General features: G+C 40.7%; 1 protein-coding gene across 2 annotated transcripts in view; it reads left to right on the top strand.

Moving 5' to 3' along the window:
* The window catches only part of furinb (furin (paired basic amino acid cleaving enzyme) b), a 101,891-nt gene that overhangs the window by 81,791 nt on the left and 6,355 nt on the right, over positions 1 to 13,745 (top strand). For both annotated transcript variants that reach the window (XM_085461439.1, XM_085461440.1), the window contains exons 9-11: positions 4,228 to 4,440; positions 9,028 to 9,128; positions 10,688 to 10,791. In XM_085461439.1, the coding sequence (XP_085317565.1) occupies positions 4,228 to 4,440; positions 9,028 to 9,128; positions 10,688 to 10,791 (418 nt within the window). The remainder of the gene's footprint in view (positions 1 to 4,227; positions 4,441 to 9,027; positions 9,129 to 10,687; positions 10,792 to 13,745) is intronic.

Below are 13,745 nucleotides of genomic sequence, written 5' to 3' on the forward strand. Positions count from 1 at the left end.
GCACAAACATGGTCTTTTAATTTACTAATGTCTTGCATTTCTTATTTCTAGTATCACTATCAAAGTCACATCACCTCTTTAGTGTAGTCAAAGGAGCTTGCAAAGAAAGTGTAATAAATCAACATTCTGGGAGACTCATATTTACTTGGTTTATGATGAGACGCCATCAAGCTTAGCTCAGCTTAGCTTACAAGCTGTGATCAAAAGGCTTCACAATTACACACAAAATAAAAAAACAGGAATCATCGTTCATTTAAATTTAGCTGTAGATTGCTGCCTGTGCAGAAGCAGTTTTAACCACTTATACCTGTGCATCTGAATGTCCTCTACCGCGTTTGCTGAGGCTCTCTTTAATTTGACTTTTATCTTGGGAATGAGGACAGAGTCACAAGGAGCCAGTAAAGTAAAGTAATGTAGGTGGTCTGCAAAGACTTTGTTGCTGAGGCCAAAAAAAACTCCCTTTCAATGCACTTTGTGTCAGTGCGTGACGACCCCCAGTATACTTCAGTTTGTTTCCGCTGAATGTTCTACCTCAGATGTTACAGTGAAACTTTCATTGACAGTCTGACCCTGGGGGACACATTCACGGTGCACAACCCTGTGAATGTCAGAAAAACGATGACCACGCTCCTGGTTGAGCTTCTTACCTGATGCACCGCCTTCAGGCTTGGACACAGCAGACGCTTTCACTAAAACCAGCTTTTTGATCTGTGGGTAATAGCCGGAGACTCAGCTCTCATCGCAGCTGATGATGAATCTCAACATGAAAGCCGGGTCAGATTGACACAGAAGGTGGTATTTTTTATTTGCCAAAGTTTGAGACCCAAGGTGAAATTGGTCTGAAAAAGACTTCCCAGGAGTTATTTAAAAATGCCAGCTGTGTCCGAAGCAGTCCAGAGGTGCACAAGAAGACGATCTTAAGTGAGAGATGGGCTCAATTTAAATACGATGAGTAAGAGAGAATGTGTTTGGCTCAAAAGATTCAGTGTAAACATTCACTGGTTGATTTTTACATGAAACTGTTTTTATTGCATCACTGCTTGTTCTGTGTGCCTTTGCATTCCACAGTGATAAATTACTGAAATGCAGAAACCTCCAGATGCAAAAGTGTTGGAGATAGTTTTGGGCTCATGTTAGGCCAACAGAAACACAAAACAACAGGGACACACACTTTAACACAAAGACCAGCCGCATTCTCTGATAGTTGTCTTGTAGCTGGTCCCAAAAATGTTAATCGGTGAGTTTCAGAGGAGCAGTAGGTGGATTTTGTTGCTTTTATATAAAACTAGACTGCTTGTTTAAGCTCTTGGCTCACTTTGCAAAGAAGCAAAAAAGTGTGTGTGTGTGTGTGGGGGGGGGGTTATAAGTCAATCCAATTTTATAGCAGTTATAGAAGTTAAAGGACTCTTCCTTTCTCTTCTCTTCTTTTTCTCTTCATGCCAGGTAGGTTTTACCCTTTTCCCTTAATAAATTAAATCATCACTTAAAAACTGCAATTGGGATACATTTTGTTTAAAAAATTGTTTCAGTGCTGTGAAACATGCAACTGTGAAAAATATTTTTTAAAAACTGAAAAATCAAGAAGTGCACAAAGACTTTTTCACAGTAGTGGTCTTTCCAGGTGTAAATCACCAAAAAGTAATCAAGCGAAGCCTCATGATTCCCAAGCAGCTGGTGATGGTAAGGAGAAAAAAAGTCTCTCTTTTCCAGGAAGAACACTTTAATAGAACAAGTCAGAAAAGTTCTGGACAATTTTCTACCTGTACAGTCAGAGCATATTACTTTTTAATTGATGTTGGCTTCCCAAGACTGAGGAGAAGGACAAACTCAAGGTTAGTTTGCAAAATTGCCCTCTGCTTAGTCATTCAAGCTTGAATAGAATAAAACATTAAACAGTTTGGACTATTATCTAAGTCTATTACCAACATTTTTCATGTGTCAGTAATGTGGCATCAAAAGACGTTATGAGAATAGGCTAATGATAAATGTGAGATGGAAGATAACAGAAAGAGAGGAGCAGTCACTGATGCGGAACAACAGTTACATTAAAACTCTGCTCTAATTGGCATATAAATTAATGAAAATTTTCAGTGAAACCGAATGACTCATTTATAGAATCCCATAATGCAAAATGCTCCTGATATCATGGTGTGTTAGTGAGGAAAGAGTGCCTCACAGCAACAAAGCAGGAGCTGACTGGTTCAGTGTGTGCTCTCCTGGCAGCGAGATAACCCTTGGCACTGGACTGTTATCGTCTGGCTTCTGTAACCTGCAACCAGGACAGCGTCAGGCCATAAATTAAGAGTAGTATGTACAGCTTCTCTAGCCTCTACTGTTAGGACACAGTTTGATTTGGACTGCATCGCCCAGCAGATGTAGTCTTATCCTGGATTCCTTTGAGAGATCATTTGCGAGATGGGGATGTGGGAATCCATTAAGAAAATTAAATGGATAATCATTTTAAAAACGTACTGAACAAGCTTAGTTAAAATTTGTATTCGCATCCTATTGAATTTCCTTTGTACGATTATGAGCTTAACATTTCTGTGATTAGCCATGCCGGAGACGGGCAGTGTTACAACAACAGTGATAAGGAATAAAATATTCCAGCATCTTATCTTTACTAGCAAGATGCCAAGAAAATCAGTTAATTTAGTTTTATACTTGATGTAAAAACACAACAATGATACACACTGGTCTGCTCAGTCAGTATGATTAACGATGAAAGAGGTACAAAACAGAGGAGCAGAACAGGCAGTACAACACGTGGTGCTCTTAAAAGAAAAAGTGAATAAAATAAATGATGGCACATAACGAGAGCCCAGAGTAAGTCCATTAGCAAGGTACAGAGGAGGAGTTGGTAAAAGGAAAAAATCTGACTGAAAACTGGTAGATTTTCTGTGTGTGTGTGTGTGTGTGTGTGTGTGTGTGTGTGTGTGTGTGTGTGTGTGTGTGCGTGCGCGCGTGTGCACGCGCACTGGCATACATCTGTTTTTTTTCTCACCTAACTAATTTCTAACTGATTCATTTTCTAATGACAGAATGTAATAAATATTCAGTGGAAATATGAGCTGTGGGGAAATTCAAGTGAAAAGTAACCTTTTAAATTACTGGCATTTTTTTCTTCTTTTAAAAACTGTGTAATAGATGTACAATCAAAAACAAAGAGAATACGTTTTAGCACCGCATAAACCGTATATTTTCCGAGTGTACTTTTTACAACCTAAAAAATAAGATCAGCAATGACAGCAGTAGGTAAGAGTCTGTAAGACCTTAGGAAAGGGACACTGAGTGTTGTTGTCAACCCAGAGCCTATTACAGAGCTGTGGGGTCCTGACAGTCCCGCTGTCTCTGTCTCTTCGTCCAGCTTGGCCTCAGGCGGCAGTCATCAAGAATGGGTCAGCGGGCCTCGGGCTAAATATCACCAACATATTGAGAGAAAGAAGGTCAGCTTTGCAGGAAGTGGGCAGACACAAAAAAGAATAAAAAAAGAAAAAGCAGTAAATCTGTTCTAAAATGCAATAGTAAGCAGAGCAGCAATGCCAAAATTCTGAGAAGTGCACAAATTCTCTGCGATTTGTATGCACTTTAGCTGCTCCAATTTTATACCGACTAGAGGCGGTCGATCGATTTCTGGGGCTTTCCAGCAAATAAAGAGTTACTCTGATCTAATCAGCTGGAGACAAATGTAGCGTTTGTGTGTCTGGTCACAAATGGAGCAATCAAATCTTCGCTTGTATTCCTGAGCTGACAAAGAACACCCTTTGTTACTTTGCTAAAAGGGGTTGGTGAAATTTTAATCCGAGCCAAGGATTTCTTGGCTCTTGTTGTGGTTCCAGACCCAGCTGGACCGAATGTACGTATGTCTCAGATAGTGTGTGTAATTTAGGAGCACAGTCTCTCTGCCAGATATCATGTTGTCATTTATCAGCCCTGAAATTATATTCAGCTTGAATAAATTTGGTAATTACATTTCCTCTGTTTGTTATCTGATGTTCTGCTGCAATAAGTCGTTTGACATGATGATGTATTAATAAGAGTTGTGCCTACAGCGCCTCAGTGTTTCTAAAGGAAAGCACGTTAACGACAGGCCGTTTAAGTATGGAGACAAACGTCTCTGTCAAAGCCGATTTTTCATACTTGAACCAGCTCCTGATAGCTTCTCCCTCTTAACCTTGTCTGTTCCTGGACTCCAGCCACATAAAGGTGTATGTTTCTGCACCACAGGGACGCAGCGGACTGGGCTCCATCTTTGTCTGGGCTTCGGGTAATGGTGGCCGGGAGCAAGACAGCTGTAACTGTGACGGCTACACGAACAGCATTTACACCCTGTCCATCAGCAGCACCACACAGTCCGGCAACGTGCCGTGGTACAGCGAGCCCTGCTCCTCCACCCTCGCTACCACCTTCAGCTCTGGAAACCCGGGGGAGAAGCAGATAGTAGGTGTACAAACACACACGCTTACATGCACTTTAAAGATCTCAGATTTTGTGTAGGATTGTTTTTAATACTTTGAATCTTTGGCACCCTGTAAATGTCAAGTTTGACAGCACAGCTACACGTCCCGCTTACCAAAAGTTCATGCCGACGCATCCAAATTGAACCCGTTTTGAGTGTTTATACACATTAATGTTGTGTCTCTCAAATAGAAAAAAAAAAGACTTCAAAATGTCAAAGTCTGAGTGATGTGAAACATACAATGAGCAAACACGACAAACACTGAGAGATGCCATGATTCCCTCAAGCTGCTTGTCACCCGAAGAAAGACTTGCTTCAGGGACGCAGAATAACATAAAACAACCATAAATCTGCCATTCCCTCCAAATTACACCAGAGGCGTGCTGCAGGCAAGTAAATACAACGCCAAATGAAATGGGTAGAAGTGAAGTCATTTTAAAATATACATGAGCACTTGCGTTGTATTGTTGCTTTAGCACGCAGAGGCTGCCGTTTGGTGCAGTACCCAGTGAGTTTATGCAATTTCCGTTTGTCCCAAACTAGTGTTTATTTTCACTCTGTTAGATTTCTGTTTCTCACAATCATGCACTACCAAATGGCTCATTTTGTGAGCGTATTTGGTCACCTCCATCTCCAGAGATTACACATTTTTTTCCCAACTGGAGCGAGAGAAAAGCAAAACATAAATTCCCGTTTTTCTAACTAAAATGACAGCAATGGCACTCGGCTGTAATTAACTTCATCTGTTGTGCACACCTAGATGGAATAAAATGTGGCTGTTTGCCAAAAATAAACACATTACCACCGAGTGGCACAAAGTTCACTAATTGGCCTTCAAGGCACAGTGTGCTGTTGCTACAGAGAAAAAGTAAATACGCTATATTTTCACAAAAATAAGGCTTTCAAATAATTAAATGGCACAATTAAAGCACTGATTGTTATTTTACTAAAGGTTAATAATGTTTTCTTATTTTGAAATTTTATGAATAATAATGTGCACAGGTTAAACTGTAGCCAGAGCTACAACTAGTATGTATTTATTGTAAACGTAGGTGGGGTTTTTTTTTCAGTTCACTCAATGAATTGTTGCATATTCTTCCTCATATATTCCTGATATTTGTTGTCGTCTGTCTTACCTTTGTTATGATGCTCTGTCATGTCAGGTGGATTCTGAAGTGGTTGTACAGGCCGCACCGGATTTTAAGCCGCATGCGTTTCACTTGTAATATGAGATATTTACACAGAAATATCACACATGAGGATTTTTAACGTTTAATTTAATCCGTAAGGTAACATAAACATGGTAACTTAAATGTTATGGTAACTGCAAATGCTTTTTTTCCTCAAACACGCCTGTAACACGGCTACCTTTAAGTATACGTACGTATCGATAACACACAAATTTCGTTGCTTATGGTTTTTTTACAGAACAGTGCACAAACAACATTGTCGTCTCTTAACAACTGGTAAAAATATATACCGTATATATACTACTTATCAATTTTATTGGTCTACTGTTACCAGGCAAAATGTTTTTGGCCGCTTGAAAAAAAATATGCATTAGCCGCACGTCAGTATAAGCCGCAGTGTTCACAGTGTGGGGAAAAAAGTAGCGGCTTATGACCCGAAAACTACGATAGACCTGAAATGGCGATCTGTCGTGTACTTGTGGCAGACCACTCAGATGGTGGTTTAATTTGGTTTGCTTTCTTCTGTTGTTGCCTCTTTTGCTGTGTTCTTTTAGTTCTGATCCCTTTGGCAACTTTTGTGCCAGTTTTAGTCACACTCCACCAGATTGTGCAAACAGAAGCTGCTTCTTCACAGTTGTCAGTGTTGATGTGGCGTGCCTTCATGTCACACTTTCATATGTCCTTGAACCTCGAGTCCAGGTGCCCCGTGGGCCTGGCACCATGGGGATTCTGCCATCATCTATGTTTCACATGGCCAAACCGGCACATGTGGCATTGCATAAGCAGCTTTTGCATGCTGGAAGTCTCAGTTTTGTGCGACTCTAGTTTGAGATATTTTGTCCTTCTATGTGATTCCAAGGCTTAGACAACTTAGACGAAAGCTGTTCTTGCTTCGTGATGGGACTATGTCCCCCAAGTAGTCACTGCAGTACAACAGGTGCTCTGTAGGCACAGATTTTTGTTGCTAGGATTAGCTTCTTGTTTTTCCACACTGAGTTTTATCCACATCCTGACCCATGACCGTGGTGTTTTTGATGCTTAAAGTAAGGCCAAATTCATTTCAGGCATGTGAAAACCTATTAAGAACCTCAGAACCGACAGCATGAGTAACTATTCCAAAGTCATGAGCAAACATCAGCTCTGACTTGCTCTGACTTTTGTCTTGGCTGGTAATATTGCCAAGTTGAACAGTTTGCCAGTGTCAGTTTGTGAGTGTCAGAAGGAATTTTGTGAAGAAGATCCCAAACAGCGCGACTGCTCAGATACTTTCAGGAGCGTTTCCACTTGCAAGGCAGCTGATGCCCTTTTCCAGCTTGTTCAGTGTTGGTTCTGCATCTCACTTCTCCAGTTAGCTGAGGAACAGTGTTTAGTGCAATTTCTGTGACTTTGTTCTCTGTGCCATATATTTTAACTTAGCATTCCACCAATCTCTCCATCTGTTTATCTCCACCAGTGATAAACTCACCAGCTTTGGACTTGAGGAGCTGTTTCGGAATCTGTTGGACCCGTTGCTTTCTTCATTCCTTCAAGCATACCTCTGATGTTTCCAGTATCAGTACCTTGTGTGCATTTCATAGCAAAGCTGCACCTGGTATTTATTAGCACAGCATCTAGTTGTGCTGTATGTCTGCCAGCTCTCAGATCTTCTAGGCTTTGCTTCTGCTTGAACGAGGCAGGCCTTATAGCTTTTATCAGTGGCTTCATTTCTGGCCATCAGCATCTACGCAGTGAGAATTCTTCCTCCTCCTTTTCCCAAACACTATGACAGTTCTATCATATGTGATGCTGCTTATGGAGCCCCACAGTTCAGCTGCGTTTTCAAAATAGTCAACATTTTGTGGAAGATTTTGATTTAGAGTATCCAGATTTTTTCCCATTTGTATTTGATTTTATAAGAAGCAGGTGTTGAAGTGTGCAAGGGTTTTATATTCTGGAATAATGAGGTTTCTCTGGTTGTACTCTCAGCTTGCAGCACCTAATATTCCTAAAATGAAATCTCAAAATATAGTAACCCTATTAGTCCTTCATATACTTTGTGCTTTTGGTGGGAGTTGTCCAGTTCGGGAGACATTAGCCGCAGCAGTGTCTGCCTACGCTTGAATATAATTTCATTTAATGGATTTTGGCTTGTGGCACATATTTGTGAATGAATGAATTGCAGAACCATAACCCAGCTATTGTGGGCAGTGTGAGTCACAAAGAATTTTCTTTTTTCTGTATACAACTGCTTTTGGTTGGCATTTACAGCTTAGCAGAGTGCCAGCAACATCAGCATTTGCATCCTGTCATGAGCCTGAGCCGCTTGTCACAGACAGTTTTCTCTTAAATGAATCACCTCACAACATGGTTGGTGGGTTTTTCTTTTGTAACGGGATCATATTTCGGGGGGGGGGGGACTGAGTTTTTCAGGTGTATTTTTGGCCATAAGCCGATTGCCATTTAGTTCTATTATATTCAAGAGATGGCAGACGTCCCTATAGATGTTATCTCTAAAACTGAGCAACTCACACCAGAATAGTCTCGATAGATAAATAACACTGAATCTGATCTGGGACCTTTTTCTATTTCTAACCTGCTATATGAAAAACTTAATTTGTCTAGTTAGAAAAAAAAAATCAAAAAATGTCGAGTTTTCAGAGTCATAAAACCAAGAAAATGTCTAAAAAGAAGCTGCAGATAGTCTGAGCTGTTATTTACAAAAGATTTCACTCAATATTTAAAAAAAGATATTTTAAGATGAATCAGTTAACTTCCAGCATTTAATCTGTTAAATATTATTGTTTCAGTGTTATTCTGTCCAGGTCCTATATCTAACAGCTGGCCTGTGCAGACACCTGCCCTCCCTTTGTTTACCCCTCTGACACATCTTTCCACAGATAATGGTCATTAACGCCACAATCTGTCAGGCCAAAAGTTGCAAACCAAGAATCTGTCTCTAACCTTCATAGACCACCTTGCCTTTGGCTTCTTTGTCATTTCTGACATGTCCTCATCGTGACCCAGACAGCCCTCATTAGCTTTCTGGCACTTGCAGAGACCAAGAGGAGAGATGTACGTGGAGTGCTAACATACTCTGTCTCACCACAGCTTGACTTGGCTGGGCTGATTTGGCTGACCTTCATTACCCCAGGCGTGACCCCTTGGCAGGGATCCACAGACCTGAGACTGAACCACCTACTAATTCTCTCCTTCTCCTCTTTTCCATCGCACATAGCTGTGGGGAGAGCTCCTATTGTCCGCGGCCCTCATCTGTCTAGCTCTTAGTTTCTCTGCCTGGGAGCTTCACTCATGTTGAAGTGGGAAACTCAATGTGTCAAATCAACTATGTCTGTCCTCCTGTACTTATTTACACTTTCTCTCTATCTGCTTGTCTCTAAGGTGACCACCGACCTGAGGCAAAAATGCACAGACTCTCACACGGGGACGTCCGCGTCAGCACCGCTCGCTGCTGGGATCATCGCTCTAGCTCTGGAGGCCAAGTGAGTGCCCCTGTATCATCTGTTTCTACATTAGGGAATCAGAAATGTAAAGCTTTTTTTTTTACTTTATGCTACTGTTAACTTAGTTTATTATGATCCACTGCGTGCTACATGTGGGAGCATGTGCGTGGACTCACGTCTGTAAATGCGCAGACGTCTCTGGGAAGGCGGCGTTGGCCTAAATCCCAGCCGAGAAATTCTTTCCACTCCAGATTAAGCTTTTGATAATTGGTTAATTAGTGAGACAAATCAGCAGCTGCAGCCCACACAGACATCTGAATACCTGTAGGGCCCATGGTGAAGATTTTAAACCGGTGAATGTCTCTAATTATTGCTCACTCAGGACTCCAGGTGTCAGAATCCAAGTTTCTGTCAGCAGCTCTAATGTGTTCCCCATTATCTTGAGTCATATCTTGCATGTGTTAAGTCAGTTTTATCAGTAAGCAGTGCTTTACTGTGCATAATTCTCCTCCTTTCCACATTAGTGATTTGCTGACAGCTGTCAAATCAATCCAGTAGTACCACACAGCCAAGTTTCAGTTCTGGTATGCTCAGCGTCTCTGGTTTAACACCGCACAAGAGTCAGTATTTATCAGTGTATAGCCACCCCCCCCCCCCCCCCCCCCACTCCTCCTGAAGCCCCTCCTGATAGGCAGCTGTAATAACAGGGTAGCTAGTTTATCAGTCTGGGACCGCACTGGAATTCACAGAGATGGAATCATTTAATAGGCAGAGTGTTTTGGCTTTCTGGTGTTTTATTATTTTATTATTTTCTCCTTCGCTCTTAGCTGAGGTGACATTGAGTGGATCGGAGGATCTTGTCCATTAATAACACATGAGAGGATGTGAGATGTGAATGCTGATGTGGAGGTTGGCGGAGGTGATGCACCACAGTGCAATTCCGTGTTTCTATTTCTGACAACTGTGGTGTTGCTCTCGGTAAAGCTCTGTGATTATCTTAACCCACAGAGCAGTTTTTCTTAGTGGTGACTTAAAGGATTCTCTGTTGGATACTTACAGCTAGACCCCTTAATAAATCTATATGAAGGGGAAAAAATTACTGAGCTTCAACTATGTTGGAGGTGACCCTGTCCCCAACTCACAGAACCTATTAGAAACTATCATTACAGATAGGCATAGACTGTCCTCCACGGTTTTGTTTTACAGTGTTCCCTGACCTTTCAACACAGTAGGTTATGATGTACCTTTGATGCTGGTATTTTATGCCCATGTTAAAACCTTTATGTGAGTCCATAGCTTTGTTTTAGTTGAGTGGCACATCCCTCAGGGTTCCCTCCACCTCTCAGTGTAGTATTTCAACACTGTACGGTTGTTCTCACTGTATATGCTCAGATGGATCACATTTCAGGTCTTTTTACAGTCTTCTGACCTTTTCCATGTCCCATTGCTGCTCACATTTCCCGGCCTGTATTGTTGTACAGTTGAGGTCATCAAAACCTGACATTTCTCATAATGTGCATAATAGGAAGGTATTAGCCTCACCTATTACATGAGAGAATGTAAATGTGATTATATTTCTTTCTTCCCTGTCTGCGCAGTATGAACTTAACTTGGAGGGATATGCAGCACCTGGTGGTGAGAACATCCCAGCCCGGGCGTCTCAGCGCTGGTGACTGGAAGACCAACGGAGTGGGGCGCAGAGGTAAAAACTCAATACAGTTATTAGACAAATCAAGAGCAGGTGGTAACATGTGGAGTTGTGTCTATGCCTCAATAATGAGTACAAATGGAAAGTTCACTAAAGCGCTCTTTTGAAAATGCCTTGCTTGAGAGCGCTTTGGACGGCTTTGGTTGCTATGATACGGACTATGTGCAGATGTGTTACAAGTACCTACCTGACTGCTGCTTAACTGGTAAACGCTTGGTGAACTAAATGTACCTCCAAGCATTATTTTTATAGTAATGTCGCAGCAGTCCAGGGAAACAGGTCTGTTACACACATGCATACTTGGAGCAGCAGAAATATTAGTTTCTCTTACACTGTTGTTCAACTTTGTTGAACAAGTAAGCTGTGATGGTTGATCAGTATAATATGTGTCTTTCCCTCCAGATGGCAGTATAGCCCAGCCAAGGGATGAGCATTTATTAGCAATTATTTACATTTTTGTCGAGTAAATTTAAATGTTCATTTCTGTTTAGAAAGCTACCCTAAGATTCTGGTTATTACAACTCTTAGCACTTGGTATTTCTTTGCTATTTCTGTGCTAGTTCCATGCCAGAGTGGATTGATGCCCAGTTTCCCAATAACATGCATTTTTTTCTGATTCAAGTTAAGTAACCAAGTAACTGTGAAATTGTGTTAAAATTGTCATATTTTTGATCAGTTTGCTATTCCTATGCAGTGCAGACTACTGAATTTAACAAAAAATTTAACAAAAAAATTGAAATGAAAATACTTAGTTATTTAACACTTTTCCTGTCATGCATAATGTTGTAAGCAAAATATTAATTATCGGGTTAAAGAAAAGAAAATGCAGAAAACAAAGATGTGAATGGCTATGGTGGCCCTCATGGAGCCATTGAATACCATAGGTTATACTGATGAAGTGTGAGCTACCATGTACATGTGGACAAGAACTGATAACATGAACTAACATATTTTTAAACAAATTATATCCCTAATTGTTTATAATGGATACATTTTAGTTTGTTATGCAAAGAACTTGAACAAATAGAAATCTCTTCTCTGCTCAAAGGAAGGTTTTGTCTTGCTTGTTACAGTTCGGCTATAACCATTACTTAACACGACCTGGCTCAAAGGTTTGTGGCCTAGTTGGTGCCGAGTTTAAGGCAGGCCAATCCGATAGGCTGAGACACTGGGTGGGTATATCAGGGTCTGCTTTGGAGTGGTTAAAATCTTATTTGTGTGAACAATCCTTCTCTGGGGCTACCTCTATGTACAGATCCTCTTCTGTTTCTCTTACCTATGGTGTGCCGCAAGGTTCTGTTTTAGGACCTTTATTGTTGTTGTTGTATTTACTCCCTCTTCAGCAAACCTTCTGAGCACGTTTATGGACATTTCTTATCACTGCTACGCAGATGATATTCAGCTATATATCTCCTTTAAGCCACAAGATGTTTCCAAGCTACAGATTTTGCATATACTCCATTAGAGGTTGGATGGCTGATAATTTTCTTCAACTTAATGAGGAGAAAAAAAAGTCCTTGTTTGTGCTCCCGATAAATTTGTGCCCATGGTTTTGGAAAATCTAGGTCCTCTTGCTAAATTTGCCAAACCTTCTATCAGGAATCTTGGTGTAACTTTTGACTCAGCTCTGACTTTGGACGCTCATGTTAAATCTCTGCTTCGCTCCTGTTTTTATCATTTATGAAACAATGCTGAGTCCTATTGTGTCACGCTCTGAACTAGAAATGATCATACATGCATTTGTTTCATCTCGTTTGGACTAGTCTTCCAAGTACTCTTATGTTACACTCCTCCTGATCCAGCTGCACTGGCTCCCCATTAAAGTCAGAGTTCACTTTAAGATTATGACTTTTACATTCAGGGCTTTGCATGGACAAGCACCAACATACATCAGAGATTTCTTACATCCATACATCCCCAACAGGTCCCTGAGGTCATGTGATCAGGGCTTGCTGGTTGTCCATCACACAAGGCTAAATAACTAAAGATGACAGAGCTTTTGTAGCTGTGGCCCCCAGACTCTGGAACTATCTCCCTTTGAGTTTGAGATCTGTTGACTGAGTGGTTTCTTTTAAAAAAAGAAGAAGAAGAAGTTAAAAACTCATCTTTTTAAACTTGATTTTATGTTTTTGGCTTCAGTGAAGCACTTTGTGATTTTATCTTGAAAGATGCTATATAAATAAAATTTTATATTACTTATACTTTACTTCGATGAATACATTCAGAATTTCTAGTTCATTTCTTGTGTACTGCTTTAAGAATAAACATAAATGTTTGTCTTTAGGTTTCATGCACTTAGCGTCTAGTTCATAGATGCTCAATTAGTCCTTTTTAAAAAGTAAAACTTGTTTCTATTCGATTAAAGCAGCAATGTTGGTATTCTGTTAGAAACAGTCACACTGGCCAACAGCCAGAAACAGACTTTGAAGAACAACCTGCATTATCTTTTCTGCTAAAGTGTACTTCCTACCAAACTGACACGCATGAACATGCTATGTTTTGCAGCTTATCTTGTTGGAACAGCCGTGAAACATTTACCCAGAAAGTTTTCTGTTGGCATTAGTTTGCAGGGTAGATACTGTAGCCGATAAACATACATACAGATCTTCATTTAGGTGATGGTGTGGTCCCAGCTACACACTGTTTGTCTGCGGCCTGTAGGCTAAAGAATTAGTCTGACTTTGTCTTCCATTCCCTGCCAAGGTTCAGTCTGCCAGCTGCTGTCGTTCATCCACAGAAAGCCATCTGAGACATAGAGAAACTTTTCTGACATTGCCCCAAAGATCCTTTCCCTCCTTTTTAATGATAAAAAAAAAAAGAAAATATGATAGGCTGGATAAACCTGTTTATATTATTACTGACTGTCGGTGACAGTTGGACTGTTAAATCCCTGCTGTTTTTAATCACATTTATGGTAAATGGTAAATGGCCTGTATTTGTATAGCGCT

This window comes from Copadichromis virginalis, linkage group LG7 (genome assembly GCF_057382275.1).
Source record: "Copadichromis virginalis isolate Kocher_CV1m ecotype Utaka linkage group LG7, C_Virginalis_male_GT1.1, whole genome shotgun sequence".
NCBI classification, from domain to species: Eukaryota; Metazoa; Chordata; class Actinopteri; order Cichliformes; family Cichlidae; genus Copadichromis; species Copadichromis virginalis.